This window comes from Uloborus diversus, chromosome 3, assembly GCF_026930045.1.
Source record: "Uloborus diversus isolate 005 chromosome 3, Udiv.v.3.1, whole genome shotgun sequence".
Classification (NCBI taxonomy): domain Eukaryota; kingdom Metazoa; phylum Arthropoda; class Arachnida; order Araneae; family Uloboridae; genus Uloborus; species Uloborus diversus.
This window is the reverse complement of record NC_072733.1, coordinates 163,193,686-163,216,162: the sequence shown is the minus strand read 5'-3', so window position 1 is coordinate 163,216,162 and position 22,477 is coordinate 163,193,686. Positions and strand designations below refer to the sequence as shown.

The 22,477-nt window shown below is 31.6% G+C and overlaps 1 protein-coding gene across 1 annotated transcript in view; it reads left to right on the top strand.

Annotated features, from left to right (window-relative positions):
* LOC129218327 (mitochondrial proton/calcium exchanger protein-like) overlaps window positions 1-22,477 on the top strand; it is a 45,601-nt gene that overhangs the window by 21,884 nt on the left and 1,240 nt on the right. Inside the window, exons 7-11 of the mRNA XM_054852563.1 lie at window positions 6,176-6,316; window positions 15,510-15,585; window positions 16,987-17,147; window positions 19,963-20,168; window positions 20,398-20,548. Of these exons, the coding sequence (XP_054708538.1) occupies window positions 6,176-6,316; window positions 15,510-15,585; window positions 16,987-17,147; window positions 19,963-20,168; window positions 20,398-20,548 (735 nt within the window). The remainder of the gene's footprint in view (window positions 1-6,175; window positions 6,317-15,509; window positions 15,586-16,986; window positions 17,148-19,962; window positions 20,169-20,397; window positions 20,549-22,477) is intronic.

Sequence of the window (22,477 nt, the reverse complement as noted above, 5' to 3'; positions counted from 1 at the left end):
TGTTTTCGTCCAGAGTCACTGTAATGCTGTAACTTCAATTTGTTAATAGATGATTTCAAGCTTACCTCCAAGTTTTGAATATCTTCGTCCACTTGAGACAATAAATCTTCACATTCCTCAAACTGCTTTTCGGTGATGATTTTGTAGAATTCATCTTTTAGCGTATTAAATTTTTGATGTATGTTCAGCACTGTCTCAAAAAGAGCTTCTAACTCGGAAATGTTCATTTCATCTTTTCTTTCAGCGAGGGCAATAGAAATCTTGGTGATTTGCCCTTTAATGTTACTGCGCTTGCAGTTCCGCAAACTGCTTTTCGGTGATGATTTTGTAGAATTCATCTTTTAGAGTATCAAATTTTTGATGTATGTTCAGCACTGTCTCAAAAAGAGCTTCTAACTCGGAAATGTCCATTTCGTCTTTTCTTTCAGCGAGGGCAATAGAAATCTTGGTGATTTGCTCTTTAATGTTACCGCGCTTGTGGTTTAACGAGGTGATGTTCGCCATTGCAATTTATAGTGATTGCGTAATTTAACTTGATTGTATATTTGCGAGTTGACTTGAATTTTATAACTAATTCAAATTTATCGTATCCGGGTCGCTGAGGACCAAAATGTGCGGTACTTAGTTGAAATAATCTTCAAGCAAGTGAGTGGACTGTAAGCGTTTATTGCAATGGACAGAATGGCAGGTTTTACAATGTTTTTCTTATCGTACAAAAAAAGGGTTGTTATATGTTGGCGTGAATAGTTCTAAGAAAATAACTTCACCAGGGGCGATAAAGTTACAAACACTGAACAATAGTGCTGTACCCCCTGTTATATCGTGTTTCGTTATATTGCTCATATGGATAGATCACACTTTTCTTCCGCCTACCAGAAAAGTAAAAATAATTAAATTTTGCTTTAAATGTGTGTCCACTTAAATTGTATTTCTAAAAACAAGGGTGTTTCAGTTTATCTGCATTTGCTGCATTTAAAGTTATAATTGTAAAATCTTAATTTCACAAAAAAGCTACTACACTATTTTTGAATACTTTTTTTATGTTTTTGAAAGAGCAATGACTGGAGTAGTTTTCTTTTTTTTCTTATTTTTAAAAGCCACTCAAATGTAAAACAAACTGTACTTATTGTAGATGCACATATTAAACATTTGAATGCTAGAAGAATCGTTATTACAATGACCTTAATTATATCTAGGTTTCGGATAATCATGCTTTTTTTTGTTGTCTCCTGACAAGTACAACATAACAGTAGTCCCTATCGTACTTTTCATATTCAATACTCATGCTAACATTTTCATTTTCAACTTTTTTTGGAATTGTTAACTTCTATCTTATAAATAGTTGGATTTATTAAGGTCTGAGTTATATGGTGAATGTAGTAGTGTCTAATATGGCAATCAGTATAATTTTTGGACAGTTTTTCTGCAATTTTATGGTTATGTCGCGCCTTGAAACTGTAAAACTACAATGCTGTTGTCAAATTTTGCAATGAAATCAAATTAAAAAAAAATGGAATCGTGATTTGTGAGTGCTGCTCCAGCAGTCATTTTCCAACAAAAGTTACATCACCTTTGCGTTTTGGGGATCTATAACAAATTGAGGAAAACAAAGATGTTTTTTGATCATCATTGGTTGTAAATAGCTGAGAATAAGCTCTAAATTTCAGAAATTAGTTAGCTTACTGTGTACAATTGTTATAGATACTTTCAAGAAAGTATCACTGAGATTCACGAAGGTATATGCATTTTTACCAAAAGTACAAATTTTTATTTAAAGGATTTTGGCTCATAATAAACTAAGTTTTCTTTCAAAGCTTACCAAACTTTTAGAAAACTTGACAGCATACAAGAGAAGTATAATACTAAAATTTGAAATTAAAATGTTGAAAATTTGATAAAATATGGACATTTAGAGCAATTAGATTTTCACTGCTCATGTGTGAAAGATAACAATTTATAACTTCCATAGTCTAAAGCTGAACTAGATTCCTCAACTCATGATAAAATTCCATTAGAATATCTTAAAAATTCAGAAAGTTACCAGCAATCTAATGAGCCAAATTTTAATAGTTCTTGAATAGGCGACATATGTGACATATTGTGAGTGGTCGTTCGCAAGTTTGCAACATTTGGTTGCAGTGGTTCAGTGCAATTCATGATAAAAACTGATTATTTGCAAACATTTCCTCATGATGCGTTGCCTGTCCAAGAATGGTTGAAATTTGACTCAATAGACCACTGTTAACTTTCTGAATTTTTAAGATATTCAACTAGAAATTTATCATGAGTTGAGGGATCTTGTTGGGATTTAGATTATGGAAGTTATAAATTGCTATGTTTTGCGCATGTGCAGTGAAAAATTAATTGCTATAAATGTCTATATTTTTTCAAATTTTCAACATTTGAGTTTCAAATTTATTATATTTCTTTTCTATGCTATCAAGATTTCTGAAAGCTAGGTGAACTTTGATGGAAGACTTTGCATGTTATAAGCCAAAAATCTTCAAATAAAATTCGTAATTTTGAAAGAAATGCTGATATCTTCATAAATATCAGTGATACTTTCTCAAAAGTATGTAAAATAATTGTATATAGTAAGCTAACTATTTTTTTGAAATTTACAGCTTACTCTCAGCAATTAAGGATGAATGATGATCAAAAAATATTTTTGTTTCCCCCAATTTGTTACTGACCCCCAAAATGAAAGGGTGATATAATTTTTGCTGGAAAATGACAGCTGGAGCATACCTTTTATGTGACAAAAGTTACAGAGCAATTAGTCTCTTATTTCTTGAGAAATCCTTAAAAATAAGAATTTTTGAAAGTGTCTCAACACTTCTGGTCATATAGTGTATATATGATACATATTTTGAAACTTCATACATAATATTTACTATGTTATAGCCAACTAGTGTTATATTCAGTTAACATTAAAGTTTAAAAGAAAATAAAGGGAAGTAATCTTTTAACATGTCAGCTGCTAATAAATTGTCCGTTTGCCAATACTTGCAGACATACCTAATATAAGATGCCTATTGAAGAGGAGGAACTGTTTAGCATCAGGCTCTGGTGCGTGATCGGCAGCGAAAAAATTAAGATTACAAACAAGGTCACTATAACCTAGTTCAACTGTTTCAGTGTACTCCTATTAAGGACACAAGTCTTTTTTCAAAAAAGAAGAAAAAAAAACATTTGAAAAAAAAACAATGAGAATGACTTGTGTTCTGTGTGACCATTTTTGGTGAGAGAGCAACAATTGCTAAAAGAGTGCTAGAGATATTGAGCGATTTAGTAATATTGCATATAAATTGAACGATCTCAAAAACAAATCCGAGTTTTGGAATCCAATTTCATCCGCTTCTGTAACAGCTGCTCACCTTTTTTTCTGATGTGATTTTACTACTGGGGCATTACTAATTTTGAACCCACCATTATTTTCAGTACTTCTTATATTTTATATTGTAGTAGTGGACTCTCACTTTCTTGATTTTGCCATGCCCCCTCAAAAAGTGTAATTCAATTGCATCCCGAGTAGCATCAACTCATCGGCCGTTCATCGAAATCCAATCAAACTTTGATCGGCCGATGATCAGAGTCTGATGAGTTTTCATCGGAAATTGCTCCAATATGTCTCATCAGCAATAGTAGAATCCGATCATCCGAATCCGATGAATTTTGCTCCCTATACCGATGAGACTTGGAGCAATATACGAGCAGTGCTGTTCCGAGGCGATGAATTTTGGATGAAAATACGATGAGATTTGGAGCAATATACGAGCAGTGCTGCTCCGAGGCGATGAATTTAGGATGAAAATACGATGAGAAGTAGTAACAACTGCGATATAGGGACAAGCAGGAAGAAAAAAAATTAACAGTGGGAAGGGGGGTCCGCCATCTTGGATGATCACGTGACCCTTCCGCCATCTTGAAAACTTTCAGGAGGGGGATTTTCGGATGACGTCATTTGAACAATTTTTTAATATAATTTAATTTTTTTTAATAACTTGTTTATTTAATTTCTAATTTAACAACTTTTGATGAACGTGATTCATGAGCTCAATCTAAGTCGCTTTAGCCGGGAATCGAACCCTAGACCCCTGGAATACGAGATTCATATGCTAACCACTAGACAAGTAATAAGCATTACTCTTTTCAAGAAAGAAAATAATGTATTAAATGGAAAATCATTTGTGGCGCCATCTATATGGGGGCAAGGCTATGACAGATTTCTGAACGGAAAGTGAGAATTTTATTCCGTGAATATACTTGTGGCGCCAGCTAATGAAGAGTCGGAGTCGATCATTTTGCCCGCAAACCGAGTCGGAGTCAGTAATTTTGGGAGTCAAATTGAACGGAGTGGAATTGTTTTGGAGATAGAGAGAAATCATTCAAGAGTTGGAGTCTCATTTTGTTCGCAATTCCAGTGAGGTAATCGGGGTTGGAATCGTGGAGTTCAAGTTGAATTGATTTTGCAGCAAATCGGAGTAAACCCTTCCAAAATCCAGGAGTCGGATTCGGAGTCAGTCTCAGTCATTTTTCCTCTGATTCTCAACCCTGAATGTTGATCCGTATAGCCTTAAAATGATCAATAGTCGGATATTCGAATAATAAAACTTATCCTACTTTAACAGTTGGGAGATTTCCAAAAATTTTAGATTGGGAAAATTTTTATCGGAAAATTGAAACGACCTGCTTTTTTTAAGATGAAATGTAACTCGGCAAATTTTCATCGGAAAATTTGATCATTAAGATCTCTTTTTCCTATGAAATGTAGCTCCGCAAATTTTAATCGGAAAATTTGATCGTTACGATCTCTTTTTCTGATGATATTTCGCTCGGCAATTTTTCATCGGAAAATTTGATCGTAAGGATATAGTTTTTTGATAAAAAACAGCTCATCGAAAATCGTTCTCGGATTCTGATCGCAACGATATCAGCGTGCATTACGCGATGAGTTTAGGAGGAGTCGATGATCGGCCGAGCAAAATCCGATGAGTTGATGCTACCTGGGATCCGAGTTCGTTTCAACTACTTGCAAAAAGTTCATTATTAAATTTATCAGAGTTTATCTTGATATGTTGAAGGTTTTAAAATGAAGACTTGAGTCAGGCAATAGAACATAGAAATAGGAGAATTCTAATACTCTAAAACAGTAGTGCCCAACATATAGCTCCCAAAACTGATCCTTTTAGCCAACTGAAATATCTAATTTGGAAAAATGAATTTACTGTAAAATGTGGCTTTACTTTAATGAACGAATATCTGTCCAGTTACATGAGTAATAAGATGCACTATTGACATCAAACGGCAATGTTTTTATGAAGTAAATTTATTATTTTAAACTTATTCAATTTTTATCCCATTCATTACTATTATGCCCTATTTATTAAATATTTATTAGACATTTAAACATCAGTGTATTGCATTCATTATATTTTTATTTTACTTGAATTTATGTGATGAAGACAAAAAAGAATAATTTATTACTTTCAGCAGAATGCAGATATTTTTTCAGTCACAAGTAAGTGCTCCAATGAGGTAATGGCACTCATGTAAAAAAATTTCTAATGCCATTTCTGAAAAAATTGGCAAGTTTGACATTAAATAGTACTACTCTCTTCGTGTAACAAGGTCATGAAAATTTGTATGAAGTCATGGAAAAGTCATGGAATTTTTTTATCCAAATTGAGTATGAACCCTGTAATACATACAAGTAAAAGCTGAACACTTTTCCATCCTAATATTATACAAAATTTCGAAAAAAAAGGCTGATTGCGAAGTTAATGTTGAAAAGCCAGTTAAAAAAAATTTCATAAATGTATTTTGTTTTATGGTATTTAAATTCAAAAAATTAAATTTGTTGCTTTTCTGAAGCATTCCTAGTTCTGCAATTATCTGTACTATATTTTACAACTATTTAAAACCTTAGAGAAATCCCTGGAATACTCTTTATTTTTAAATGCCTGGATACAAGCATTCAAAATTCATGTTTTTATCAAGATCTGTATTTTTTTATTAATTTTTCTTTTTACATTTATTTGTTTATAATATTTTCTTTAATGAACTTTCAATTTGACTTGAAAGAACTTAAGCTATATGATTGTGTTCTTGTTGATGTTTTTCAAGAAGACAGTGATTTTAAAATGCCAGAATATTGATTTATTTTGTTTCTCAGGCTACAGAAGCAAAACTGAAAATTGGTGAAATGGAGGGGAAAGTAGATAACAAGACAAAGCTTGAGCTCATTAAGCAAGAAGAAGAGGCAATCAAAAAAGAAACTGCAGAAAGGCAGCAAGAGTTATTAAATGAGAAAAAGGTATTTAAAATTAAAATCTAAATGATTGTTTTAAAAGTGAAGCAGCGCACTCCAAATAGCCAGCCTAGCTGGCACATGACAACGACAACAACATCTAAATAATTATTAAACAGTTCTTTCTATATCCCTTACTTTAAATCATAAAATTTAGGTGCATATATTTACATATATGTTTATGCAGCATATCTTAGGCACTTCATAGAAAGTTTTGTATTAAATTGTATTGTTTTAAAAAATCATTTGCTTAGAAGAATCTTACTTGTTTTCTTTTAACAAATTTAGTAAGCTCTGTTATCATCCTCTTCATTCATCTTCCACAAAATAACAATTTATTTTTTAAGTAATGACAGGAGTGAATTTCATCTGCAATTCATGCATATACAGTGGTGGTGAAAAAAATTGCATCACCAGTGAAATCCGAATATTTGTAGCATTTATAAGTAATTATGAAATATTTAATGGTTCTTGCATCATGTAACACGAATTGGCATCAGTACATGACACAAGCTATTGCATAAGATTGCATCATCCTTATAACTATATAAAAAAACTAGTTAAACATTCAACGCATTCATTTACAATCTGGACTTATGAGTTGCAGTTTGTCGAAATACGTTCAACTAACACAACAAAGGAAGAGTGTTCCTGTTGCATTGGACATAGAAGAATTGTTGTCATGTTCCATAGCAAAAAGAATAAGCTGCTCGCAATCAACTACAGTGAAGCACCGTTTATACGTTTTTGAAGGGACTGCATGAAAAGAGCGTATAAATGAAAAAACGTATAATAGATAAAGATTAATGTGTATTAGACTCTGCAGGGACCAATTTTAAAAACGTGTAATCGATAAAAACGTATAAAAAAGAAACGTATAAACGGTGCTCCACTGTATTGTTTGACTACTGAATAAGCTAAAGAGCACTGGAAGCACATTAAGAAAGAGTGGCAGTGATCGTCCACGAATATCCAATGCTGTGCAGGACAGGTATTTGATACGACTCAATCTTCCGAAACAGACACTCATCTTCCACAGACCTTAGAACAGAACGGGAAAACCAATCGGGTATTCATGCATTCATGTCTACTGTACGAAAACGACTGTGTGGTGCGGGTTTGGAGGCACGTCGACCACGAAAGAAGCCATTGTTGACCAAAAAAATGCGGAAACAGTGTCTAAACTGAGCAATAGCTCATCAAGGGTAGACTGTCAATCAATGGAAATCAGTTGTGTTTTCGGACGAGTCCAAATTCAATCTGCATGGGTCCGACGGACAGCACACAGTTAGACGCCGCAAAGGAGAGGAATATCATCCTGACTGCATTCAACACACAGTCGAGCGTCCTGTATCCCAGATGATTTGGGGATGTATTTCTGATCAAGGAGTTGGTAGGCTTCACTTTGTGCAAAGAACAGTAAATGCTCAGGTGTATATTGACATTTTTGAGGAGAAATTGCTTCCCACTATCCGGAATCACTTTACTTCAGTTCCGAATATGATTTTCCAAGATGATTCTGCTCCGTGCCGTAGGGCAAAACTGGTAAGTAACAATTTAAAAGCCTTTACCTTGCCATTTGACTTAAATTGACATGGGGGTTAAGTAATTTTTTTGTGTGTGTGTGTAAACTCGCACGTGGGTTCAGAAACGGAAAAATGAGCATGGGTTCAGCAGTTTGCCTTTTCCCGGAAACAGCCCTGATCTAAATCCGGTCAAAAATTGTTGGAATGGGTGTAGAAGTGATGAAACATAAGCCAACATCACTTGCAAAACTCCGGGAATCAATAATTCCTATCTGTCACCATAAACTCAATAAAGAATACATTCAATCACTCATCCATTTAATGCCCCATAGATGTCAAGCTGTCATTAAAGCTAGATTCGGACCAACAAAATATTAGGTTATATTTTATGATGTTCAAACATTTTCATGTTACTTTTTTTTATTTTTGAACAGAAAGAGTTACAATTAAAACTTCTACTTACTTTTTCATTGTCCACTTGGCAATGTGGATGCACTTAACATTGTACTTGTTGCAGTTTTGACCATGTATTTCCATAAATAAAGTAAACAATTATCAGATTCCTGCTGTTAAATGTTTATTCCATAAGTTTTGCAGAATTTCAAATACATTCATTGTTAATCGGTCGAACAAAACTTCTCACATATCCCATTGTTGTGAAAATGCAAAGGTGATGCAATTTTTTTTTACCAGCACTGTATGTCACAATAGTTTTCTTTCACCTTGTAAAAACTAAAGAGAGAATGTAATATGAAATACTATTATTCTGAAATTCAAAAAATTCTGGAATTTGAACCTGCAGAAGTAATGAGGTTTCCAAATTTCAGAATTTTACTGTATTTTATTTTCGTTGGAATGCAGAATAATATATTTATTTTGAAAATATCTCCCTTAAAGTGCTAGCTGAGCTCAAAGTTTAGGTAACTGGACACTGAGACACTGACAGGTACTGTATCCACAAATTATTAAGTGAGGCTTAAACCACACTTACTGCATTTCAAAGGTGGTACTATATTAAATTTGAAAGGGAAAAAAAAGTTTATTGGAAAGCAAATGATAAAAAATTAGTTTGACTAAAAGTTTCATCTTAAGCCAGTTGCATACCTGCCTCCTTATTTATTAAGCCTGGGGTTTTCAAACTTTTTTGACTCGCGGCACCCTTTGAAGATTTAAAATTTTCTCACTGCACTCTAGTCCATCTCTATTATGTAAACAACTAATAAGTCGTTATTTTCAGGGGCATTTTCCCACACCTGTGCATGTGTGTGCAGCATAGGATCATATCTTCCTCTCAAATACTGTGGTGTTATATTATAAGGACATTGGATTGTTATTAAGACAAACCATGGTCCTATCATACTACAATCTACTTTTCTACGTTATCAAATCTTGAGAAAAAATTACGGCGCACACCAACATTTTTCTTTTTGGATTCATTAACTACATAATTTAGGTTTCAGGAACAGTATGCAACTCTTTTTATTCTAGTTAAACTTCTTATAGCAACAAATTAACCATAAAATAAGATCAGTTTTGGCATCACTCTTCTGCAACAACTTTTGTTTTACTTTTGCGTGGTAGTTAAAATAGCTTGTTGTCCTTTGTCATCAGTTAGTTTTTTTGATGACAATGAAAGCAGGTCTAGTGAATTTTTGTTATACTGTGTCAAAAAAGGGAGGATTTTCTTACTGGTCAACCCGGGCATTATTTGGTGCTCTCACCTTACATATATACTGATACCACAGACTCTTCCTACGGCACCCCAGGTTGCCATGACACTTAGTTTGAGAACCCCTGCATTAGGCATAAAAATTGGGAGCATATTAGCTGTTATTACGTTTTAACGTGTCAGTCCCAATTTTTATACATTTTGAAATCCAATTGCATCCACTTTTACAACACTCCCACATTTTGATCAAGTATGCATTTCTATCAATTAGACATTAGCAACTTTGTGTTGACTATTATTTTCAACTCATTCTATGTTTTACTCTTGCAGAGGATATGCATGCTCATCTTTTTACTGCACCCCTTTTGGAAATTTCTATCCAGTTGAATCAAACTTATTCAAGCTAACACTTTTTGAAAAATTTAGCCTTTATGCTTGCTACGCTTGCCTAAAATATAGTAAAAGAAGATTATAAAAAGACTAGCCACTTTCGGTAGCCGCCTTAATCTCACTGCATGCGAGCTGGTGTGCATCTCCATTCTTCCAAAAAACCAAAGTACTCGGCTGGGGGGGGGGGGGGCCTCGTTCCCTTCTTTTGACCTGAGACAGCAAGAAAATGTCTTATCAGATGCTGTGGAGCATAAATTAAACAGCACTGGGATGCCCATTCCCTTCAACAGCAACGCTGCAGCCCCTCAAATATCATGAAGCTATCCCAAAAAAAGAGAAATTCCCTACAAAACACCCCCTTAAAAACTTCATAGGCAGTCTCTGCCATGACCCCCCCCCCCTACTTTTGCACCCTGAATCAACAGTACATTAATTAATATTTTTTTCAACACCGCACGAAAATACTTACCACTTGAACCAGAAGAAGCTATTCTGCCAAGGTCAAATTTTCTGTAGCTTTGTTTCCTTGCAAGACAACTACTGACATGGTTCCAGCAACAGACAATCATACTTTTAAAGTTCATGAAAGGTAATTAATTTCTCTGCTAATTTAAGGCGTAGGAAAATAAAACATTCGTAAACATGATGCCAGAAGACTTATGAATCTATCAGTATTAGTGATGTTCCGGATATCTGTATCCGCGGATATCAGAGGGAAAATAAAGATCTATATCCGTATCCGTTACTTTTTTGATGGATCTTAAACGGATCATTTCTATTCTAAAAATTTTTAAATATTTAAATAAAAGACTCGTAAATTCCGTTTAAATTACGTTTTATTCCTTATTTAAATTTTAAGGTATCATTTCAAAAGCCTGCAAAATAAAAGTGAAATAAAGTTTTAAAAGTGTGCATCAGTGTGCCTTTTTGTGGCATAGTAGCCCCTAAACAGATAAACCGATTTTGATAGTTCATTTTTCGTTCAACAGGAGACTTGATCGAAAGTGTTCTTAGCTTGGCCTCATTTTTGTAGAACTTTAATTACCGGAGATATTAATTAAAAACCGACTTAACGTTTTTCACAATTAGGGTAGTAAAAGTTTACCGGTACGTTAAAAATGTTGGCCCTAATTGAAAGAACGATGTTTTCTGCGTTTAAACTTCCAAGTGATAAACGTAGGAGCTATAATCTTGTTAAGTAAATTTTAAATGCAATTCTAAGCCTTTATACGCGAGATTGGTAGCGATTTCATAGTCGGAAGATAAGGAGAAAAGCTCAGTGATTTAAAATTTACCTGCTGTCGGTTCATATTTGTTAACAAATGTGTAATCTGACCCGCGAAATTCATCTTAATATGAGATCGGTTCTCTGGGACATGTTTTGGTTTTTTAATTTTTTATTTAATATTAGTTTTTGTTATTGATTTGGGGTTTCTGTTGTTCTTCAGTTTTGTTTTTCTCGGCATCCTTTCAAAAAAGTGATACTAAATTATCTATTTACTGTTGTAAAGGTGTTCCCGACTCTATTTCGTCGGTCGGAGTAAGTTCAGTGGAATGGGTCAGCTCTGCATTTATGCTGAAATAAAATATGAAAAATTATTTCTAGCCTGTCCAGTACCGTATATACTCGCGTATAGGTCGATCTCGCGTATAAGTCGACCCCCCCCTTTTTCAGAGAAAAAATCCAGAAAAATCTAAAACCCGCGTATAAGTCGACCCCCATACTTTCCAAAAACATCGCGAATTATTTTCAAAGAAATTTCAAAATAATGAACACATTTATTTACAAATAAAATAGGAATTAAATAGGAAAACATTTCTAAAAGCCTTCAAACTCGGATTCCGAGTCGGACGCAAAAAAAAAGTTCATTAAAGTCCGCTTCCGTCATCACCGCGTCATCCTATACATCGGCGGCTGCAGAATCGTCAAAGGATGCGTTCGACGAACCTCACCGGTCACCGGTAAGTAACCAGTTACTAACCGCGGCGTTCTAACCGGTCGCTCCCGGTCGTGCTCGTCGAACGCACTCTCAGTCTGAATGGCGTGACTGTTGACGATAAATATTTTAATACGTTTCACGATATTTGTTAATTGCTGATTTGATCCTTAATAAAGAGGAATAAAATTATCTTTACTTATGTGTATTATTTAGGTTCTTTTAGTTATTATTTTTGAATAAGTTTACTTTTTCACACTAGCAACTTATCAGCGACTACCTGTAACCGCACATCGGCATTTCTCGTAGCTTCCCAGCTCTCGTTGATCGGAAAAAATTTTTTCGGAAAATTTGACCCGCGTATAAGTCGACCCCCCTTCCTTTGATCTCATTTTTTGGACAAAATTTCTCGACTTATACGCGAGTATATACGGTAGCAGCTTTATACTCTTGTTCCTGTATCCTACATCTACCGAGCAAGCCAGAAATAATTTTTCACATTCCATCTAAACATTAATACAGCGCTGACCCATCCCTTTCAACTCTCCCTCAATTTTAACGAAGATTTTTTTAAAGAGTAAATCATAGTCTTGATTATATTTTTGCCGCAGTTGACATTTTTTGAAGAAACTGCCATTATTCTGACAGGAATACCTACCGTAACAAATTTTACACTTGGATAGTTGAATTGGGTAAAAAAAATTTTGAGATCCGTATCCGCGGATCTTGGCACTAATGATCCGGATCCGTGGATCTACTTTTTTTAACGATCCCACACATCACTAATCAGTACCTGGTTTGATTGTCAATTCCCTATCATTTGAAGAAGTTAGAGTGCATATGCAGATAAACGCACTCAGTTTTTAATGAGGAAGAAAAATTAATCAATTTTATCTAATCATTGGATCAATTAGGTTGAGGATAGATTTCTAAAGTGAAAATACTTTCTTCTGCAAAAGAAAATAGGCCAAAGTATGGGAAATTTGTGAGTTACTCAAATAAAGGAATTATATTCAACATTCCTTGAAGTTTTGAGAAACTTATCAGTTTATGTAACTAAGAAACGTGGTCACTGTATTAATAGGCTGCAGCACTACAAATGTCCCCCCCCCCCAAAAAAGTAAATAAACAAATGTGACCATCTCAAAAGAGAATGTTTTTCCAGTAATTGTAGAAAATAGATATAATAAATAAAGAAATAGTGCAACAAGTTGAAAATAAAAGTTAAGTAATTCTAATAAAAAGTTTGATATGGACACCATAGTACTTCCTTTTACGTTGAAATTTTAATATGATTCAATGGATAACTCACTAAATGTTGCCAGTAGTTTCAAATTGAAACCAGATTCATAAAAGCATTTTTTGGCCAAATTTGTTGCCAACTTGGCGATAAATTGCCAAGTGGTTGCCAAATTGTAACATCACTTCAGTCTGCATTGAATTAACACTGATTTGCCCCCCCCCCCCCAAAAAAAAAAACGTTTAAAAGATGTAATCGTTTGCCACCAAAAAATGAGGTGCACAGTTAGTTCCCACTCAATCTATATGGGTCATTCCGACGAAAATGGTACATTTCATGTCCAGCACTTTTGGATTTTTTACAAAAAAGTTGAGAGTTAATATGAATTAATCATATGTTTTTCTTTATTCTTCATGCAATTTTGTATCATGAGGTATCTTTTGTTTTCAATATTTTGATTTAGGAATTTTTTAAAAAAAATTTATGTTAGTCAAAAAGGCAAAATCTTGATGTCCCAGCTTCAAAACAGTGACAGTTAAAGAGTGATTTAAGTAATTGCTTAGATGCAATAACAAAAAAAAAAAAAATTCCAACTATATTGTAACACCTTTTTTGTAACAATTTAAACAATAATTTTTTTTTAGAAAAATATTTTTTTAATGAAAATGCAGGTAATTTACAGTTGTCCCTACAGTTTACAAATTTTGAAATGTTCACTCTGTTACAGTCATTAAAGAATAAAAAAAAATTTTTACAAAAAAACTGGCGATACTTTTGAGATGATCAGATGGTAAAAACTCCATGTATAGCTAATTCTAGTTGATTCAACAGTCAACAAGCAAGGTAAGATTCATTCTTTGTCTCTGATAGTAAATTTGAGTAACAAAATGTCCACTATGTTACATTAATTTTACTAGTTAAAATTTAAAAAAAAAACTGAATTACATATAAAGTTGTAATTTTAGAGTTACTCTTTGCTTTTGTATCACTATTTTAACTGTTACTTTATGTTTAGGTTTTGAAAAGAAATTTTAACTACTTTTATGTCCACTCTGTTACACGTGTAACAGAATGGACTATATTTATGGAAATAGTAAACAAGTCGCTTATGCTATTGATGTTTTTCAAAAAGCTTAGCTTAACAAATTTATAGAAAAATTGAATTAAATACAAAATTTTAAAAAATGAAACATTGTCCATCTATTTTCTCTGCTTAAACATTGAGATTACTTCTGTCTTCAATAATAGTGCCCACTCTGTTACAGGTATATCCACTCTGTTACAGGAATATTTTAACTGATTTGATTGTAATTTTTTTTTTTTAATATTTAATTTAAAGGTTAATTTGCATAGAACTACGCAATTACTAACCAGAATAAACCAACTTAAATCTTTTTTAAAGTTTGTTTCATATAATAATCTAACTTTTTCAAATGATTTTTTAAATTTTTGTATTTTTGAGTAAGATAATTGCCAATAAAACTTAAATGTGCCTTTTACGATGACATTTTAAGCATTTGTATGAAATATATGTTTCATTTGTTTATATTAAACAAAAAAAAAATTCAAAAAATTATTGAAATTTTTGAATTTGTTGTTGTTTTTAAATGTAACAGAGTGGACAAAATCTTTCATTTCTGATAAAAGAACCAAGAAAATTGGATATTAATACCAAGTTAAGCTAATTAATTTTTACAGTTCAGATAAATTAAACCCTTTTGCCATTATTTGACATTAATTTTTGTTGGATTAGATGACTTTGAAAAAAAAAGTTATAAAAACTGAAATGTACCATGTTCACCGGAATGACCCATGTACCAAATTTCAACTTTCTACAGCATACCGTTTTTAAGTTATGCTAGATATGTACATATGCACATACATACAAACGTCATTTGAAAACTCATGGTAATTAACTTGCGGATCGTCAAAATGAATATTTCGGGTTTCCATATACCCTTAGCACGTGCAATATTAGCACATTATATGCACGTGCAGTCGGACCAAAGAACCACTCAACATTCATTCAGAGGTGAGTAGTGGAAATATAGGCAGAAATTTGAAGGAAATTTTTTTCACTATTACAATACTTCCTTTACTATGATGTAAAGGAAGGAAAAAGAGAATTTCTTTTGCTCAGCTGATCAAATGCCCATATGAAATGCTTTCATCAAAGTACAAAAAAGTTCTAATATTGATTCATGATGGTAGCAGGATTTTGTTACAATGGTAAATTTGGAGATAACATCAATTCACTTTTCTTTCTACTGTGTAATGCATATAATGTATCTGAAGTTCCTTTAAAAGCGACATTGCATTCAATCAAATACTGAGTGATGTTCATCAAATGCTCTCCTTTCCTATGTTGCTTAAAACTTGTTTTGTGTTATTTTTCTTTGCTATGTTGTCTTTCGTAACTTGAATGAATTCATTTTAGATTGCAGAACCAGAAAAAGCACTTGATGAAGAGTTGAAAGATAAGGCTGAACCATTGGTGGATCACGCAAAGGAATGTAAGTATTAAATATTTCCATTTCTTACTTAAAGTGTTTTATTCATTTTATTGTTTTCAGTACTGTTTATTAATCTCTCATGCTTGAAGATAAATTTCTGATTTTCTATTTCTAGAAATGTCATTACCTTCTTGAAACAAAAAATATTAACTTGTTTAGGTTGGGTTTCAGCACTACACAATTAGACATGTGCTCTGTATGTTGCATGTTTGCTCGTTTTTAAACTGAAAAAATACTTAATTTTGCCTTGGCATAGAGCACAATTTTGTGTGCTGCATGAAAGTTTATTAAACATCTAAAGATTCACATTATTTAATTCATTGGTTTACTATTTTTATCACTACCAGGGCTGAGGAGTCGGAAGGAAAATATCATTGATTTGAATGAATTGATTTTAATCATTATTTAAAGTATTTTTGAACTTAAAACTAAAAATCGTCTAAAAAATTTCAAATAGTACTGTTTTTTTTTTAAATCAATGTAACAATACATATCAATTATCATTGTTATACATTTTACTTCCAGGGTTTATCCTCACTTGACCATTTTTATCATTTCAAATTCTCTTTTCTTACTCAACCTGAAAAGCCAAAAATTTAAAAATTAAAAGTTTTTACTACTAAAAATAACTAAATGAATTTTTCTGCATCAATCTGCCTCACCTCCCTCTAATAAATTTAAAAAAAATATATAAAAAAATTATTCCTCAAATGAAAAGGATGAAGATAAAAAATCTTTAACTGTAATTATACATATAAAAATCGAATGTATAGATTTGTGTATACTTGTACAAAAATTGGGCGAATGAAAATGGGAAACTGATTTTAAGATATCATTTCTATGCATAAAAATCAGCAAAACCTATTATTTAAAAATCTGCAAGATGTTCTGTAACAAAATAGGTTAAGTGGAACAGCAATTTTATCAAAAATCAATTTAAACCAAATTTTAATTTTCTTTCATTTGACTATCATTTAATTTTTATCTCATTTTACACTACCTTGTTTCATTTCCTTCTATGCCATTTACATTAACTTTGATTTTAATCATTAGCCTTTTGTATAACATTGGTTTAACATCACATTATGAAAGTTTTTTGGTGAAGTAATACTTGAAATATAATGGTTTTACAATTTTTGAAAACAGGAATTTCAAATTTAACTATAATTATAAATGCAAAAATATTTATAACTGATTTTTTTTTTTATTTAGTTTTTTTTTCTTTTTCCAAAAAATACATGATTTTTTTACACCCCGATTTTTAACATTTTAGATTACTCAAAACACTGTTTATTATTATTATTATAGCATACTAATGTTTTATTTTCACTGCCTCATTAATGAATTTTATTTGTCAGTCATATCATAGCTGATTTTTTTCCATTTGCTAAATGATTTTAGTGGAAGACACTGATGCTGCTGTTGATAAAAAACAGCTTTCTAAAGAAGATTTTGATGAGCTTGAAGATGCAATTGAAAATATTGCCACTGAAAAGAAAAAATTGCTGATTGAAAAAGAGGAAATAGAAGATCTGAAGGAAGAAATGGCCGAGTATAAACAGGTAGTTATGCCTCCTTAATGTTTAAGTTATGTTTATGTGTAAATTAGGGTTTAAAATACGGTGAGTGATAATACAAAATGGATACAAACCGAGAAAATCCTAAACTTTTCAAAATGCTGTGCGGAAATTTTCTCCCTTAATTCTTTGATAATCTAGAGCAGCAGAGATTGACAATAATGTTAATATATCACCCTGAGATCAGGTTAAATTTTTATGACAGCCCTAGTATGTGGGGCAAAGTGAAATGTTGAAATATTTTTTCCACTTTTATCGCTACTTACCAAATAATAATTTAACTTTGTAGTAATATATGTAGTCTATTCCAGTCTAGAAATAATTACCTCTGAAAATCAAAGCATATGATAATGCAAGCAATTTTCAAAAATGATTTTGATATTATCAAATGATAAGCTTCTTGTTTTAACATTTTAAATATTAATTGGGACCTTCTAATATTCAGAGCAGTATTTATTTACTTAATATTTTTCTTGTTATATTTTTCACCATTAGTCAAGTGGGTGCAGGGGAAAGTGGATGGGGCAAAGTAAAATTAGTTCATTTCGTTTACTGATTCAATCATTTACTAAATCACATACTTATTCATTAACTAATTTCTAAAATTCCTTCATGTCATTGTTCTCTTATTAATTCATTCACTATTTTATTGGCTCATTTATTTTCTCTCATGTATTAAATTATTTATTTATTAGTTTATTGTTTCATTATCTTTTCATTGATTCAATTATCCTTTTATTTGCTTATTAATTTGAATATTTTTCACAATTTATTAGAAAATATTTCATTCAAAAAATATTTCACTTTTCACTTTGCCCCATGAAAAGAAAACTGAAAGTTTTCCACTTTTTTTTTTTTTGAGGAACAATTTTACTGCTAAAAACAAAAAATAATACTCCAATGCAAGTTTTCAAATCAAATTTCCAATTTGTTCTTTTTGAACAAGCTCAGTCATCTTAACTATTTCACTTTGCACCACATTCCTCTACTTCTTTCCATGTTGTTTGAGTGCTCTGTATACAGTCAACTCTTGATGACTCTTCCTAAGGAAATGGCCAAAACCTTTGATTTATCGTCAGTTTGAGTTATCGGAAGTTCCTTTTCCTGTCTTTTTGAGAATAATTTTTGTTTTCTTTTTCGAAGAATAATGCATGATAAATAGGTTGCAAAATATAAAGTTTGGATAAAATAATTATTAGTAATACATAAAAATATCTTTACAAATGATAAGCTTTGTTAAGATACTTCAAAACAGGCAGTTATTTTTTACTGCTTACATTTTTTTATCGCATCTCAAAATGTCATTATACTTGCAAACACAAAATTGGACTTATCTACGCGTTCGGAATTTTCCAGGTACAGCAATAAAATATTTGTAAAGTATGATACTTGCTAATTAGTTGGGGGGGGGGGGACAAATATTCTTCATCCTCTACTTCTCTTACTCTTCTCTACTTCTCCCTCTAATTCTTTATCAAAATCTGCACTTCTTGCACAATCGCTTCGCAGTACAAGAGTTTACACGTAGCTTGTACATATTAATCAATATTCATGAAACATTTATTTTTACCTAATCCACATCAAAAAAGATTTCAAAATTATCCCACATTTTGAAGTCACTTTAGCTTTGTCATCATTACTGTTTATGAAACCGCAGCTCTTAAAGCAGTTTTAACTACTGTTTCTTTTGTCGTAAGCGAAATTTCTTTTCTCTTGACGTCTGTTTGCATTGCTTTCAAACCTGTTTTTGTCCTAAAAGCATGATTATTTGAATCATCCAGGAGATAAAGGCTACATTTTTCAATTTTTGCCAACATTTTAAGTTCCTCAAAGATAAGCCAGATGACTTTTATTTTGATGCTGAGCTTCCCAATCTAATTCAATACTAGAAAAGAAACTACCTGTTCTCTAAAAAATCAATAGGAAACTGGGCTTCTGTAAAGATTTCTATGAACAATACATTGAAAAGGAAGTGATATGCGGTCACACTACAACAAAGCAATAGTCCCTCTATAAAATGTTATATCATGGATTGTCTTTTTCCTGGTAGGCCACTTGTTTATTGCTAACAAACTCTTTGTGAGGTGTTTTTGCCTTGAAACATTTTGGAGTACTTAATCTCTAAATAACCCGAAAAGCTCACTAAAAAGTAGCTACTGAAGAGAAAAAGCAATAATAATTTTAAAATAAAGAATAAAAATTTGGAGATAGAGTAGTTTTTGAAAAATGTTTTCTTGAGACACGCCATTGTCTGGTGGTTTGTCGAATTGGCGTCTTAACGAATTGATCACGTTAAACTTTCTAAATGGAAGATTTGTTTAGACACAATTATGGCAGTATAACAAGATTGGCACTTTAGAAAGTGGGCACTAAATCAAGATTTTACTTTAATTATACATTTACATTATGATTCCGAAATCCCCGAGATGGGTACAGTTGAACCCCCTGGTCCCCCAAATGGCAGATCTGAATCTGGATCATCCACTCTATGCTGGTTTAAATCATTCATCTATTTATTTTTTTGTATCTTTTGAAACAAATTATCAAAAATTATTGATTTAACCCTTTTAGTGCTTATAGACTAGGTTCTAGCATGAACTGTACTATGATCAATTTGAAGGAAACATAATTTCAAAAACCATTCTTATTAAAATATAATTAAAAATATTGATCAATATTAGCAATAATGTTATAAATTGTTTCATCATTATAATTATTTGATTTAAAGTTCAAAATTTTTACTTTATTCTTCATTTTTAAAGTTAGGTATGTAATATTTAAATGTTTATTTTTTTACTAGGATATTGAAGAGCTTAAGGATATTGTTCTTGAAACTGGACATACAGAAATAAAGCAGTCCAAAGCTGCTCAGCGACTGTCAAGTAAGGTGAATAAAATGATTTCCAAAATGGATGCTCTTTTGGACTCATTGAACAGAGAGAAAAATACTTTACAACAGCAAATTGATGATAAAATGAAAGAAGGTGTTGCTATTGTTAAAGAGAGGTAAAAAATTACTTGTCATTCTTTGTCCTAACAAATATTAAAGTAAATAATAATTGAAAATGTTGTTTTCATAATCAATGCTTTTCTCCACGATTTTGCATTGAAATGTGAACGAAATGAGAACGACATCATTTAAAATTAACAGAACTTTAAATTTCTGTTCTTTGTTTAGTTTTTTTTTTTTAATAATAAATCTTTTATAATATGATTTCAATGTATGTTCTTATAGAGATGACATAATCAGTGTCAATGAGCTAGTTTTGGCAATAAGAAGAATTCAAAAAGTTTCTGATGATACAAAACTGCAGCGCATAGCAGATGTTTTAGAAAAAATGGATGTGGATCGTGATGGTGCTGTAGAAGTTGACCATGTTTTAAAGGTAGATTTTTATATCTTTCAGTTTTAATAACTATTGTAACTTGTCCTTCATTTTCCAAAATATTTGAATCAAACTAGATACTGGTTTTAAAATTATGTGTAATTTTACTTGTGTAAAAGAGAAAATAGGTGAAATCAGTCATATCATATTCAGAGGTATAATTTTGTTGTGGGATATTCCAAAGCATTAAAAAATAAATAGGAAAAAGTAAGTTTTGATAATTTCTTAAAAGAGTGAAGTAACTAAACTGGAATAAAGTTAGCATGAGATTCCCTTATGTTTTGAAAAGCATTTGTTGTATTTTGCAGTGATATTTATGTACATGTTTTTTGAAACCTCATACTTTTATTTCTTAAATACATGTTAGTAACTTATTATAATACCTGTTTAAGGAATATTTTTGAAACTCAAAGTATGCATACTGTATCACCCAATTTAGTGTATAAGCCAATGCTGTCATGGGTAGGTAAAGGGCAGTAACTTTATATTTTTCATTTTTTTTTTTTTTTTTTGCATTATTGTCATTTATTGTACATCAGCTTTATTCTACAAGCTTGCTTATTTGTTTTCCACTTAGAAAAAGGCACAAGAAAAATGTCTAATTCCAACATTTCCCTAATGTTAGTATTGAATCCAAAACACATTTCTTTAAATATCTCAAAAACTCATTTCTGCAGATACTGCCATTTACCTGCCTAGCAGAATAATTTTTGGAACTTTTGTGGTAGATAAAGGGGTTGGCTTTATACATGAATTCGCTAATTTTGTCAAAAATGTTGTCATTTGTGTGATGCATGTGCAATCAATACACGACTAGATACTGCCTAGAAAGAGGGGGGCTTCTTTTATTTTTCTTCAAAAATTAACTTTAAAGAATTGTTTTGTTTTTTATTTTTTGAAAACATTATATGTATTGCTAGTTTATTTTATCACTGCCAAAGCAAAATAAGGAGCACAAATGGACGTCACATACAGCTTGAAATTTGCTACATCAGACTTTCCCCTATCATTCATGGTTCAGCAAACAAAGATAAGACTAGCTCAGATCAACCAATTGAATTGTAAATGGACTGGGGAAAAAAGAATCACTTCAAAGAGGGTTGTCAGAGTTGAAATAATTGCCATTAGTGCTTGGCATTTAACTTGACATGAACTTGATTGTAAAATGTTCGACCTTTTATTTCCAGCATAGTGTATTTTGCCCTCATGGCAGGATATTTTTGCATCATTCTTTTTTTTCTCGTAAATTTAACTTATGCATGATTTTTGAATTTTTTGTAACTTTTTGGAGGAAAAACAGTTCTCAGCTTATACAGGTATCAGCCTTTATTTGGAAATATGTGGTATACAATTATTGTTTCAAAATTTTACTCTTTAACGCATGATTTTTTTCAAGTTCTCATTTTTTATGCCATGTGAAGTATTTTTTTACTTACTATAAGAGTTTTGAAGCAGAATTTAAGTGGCATCTCTGTATGGATGATCTTATACCAGTGTGACCTATGTGATTTCTTTTTATTTTTTAAGTTTCTGCTTTTTTTTTTTTAAGTTTCTACTGTTGCAAATGTTGCTTTCTGCCTTAAATTAATTAAATATAAACATGTTAAGTATTATTTGGTACTGCTTTCCTAGTTTATAAAATACAAACCTGTTTCATGTGCATTTTTCTATATTAATCTTACTTTGAACGTTCTCATTGAAAAATATTAATAATGAATTATTTTTTTTTTTTTATTTAATTTACCCTTAAGATTTTAAAATTATTTAACTTAATGAACATCTGCTTATTTAATGGTTAATAATGTTTAATGTATTTTTGTAAGATTGATTTTCATTCTTGCTGAGTTTAAAAATAAATAAATAAAAAGCAATGTATAGTAATTGAATGATTTTATTTGGAAAATGCTTTATTATTTTTTCATTTATTAA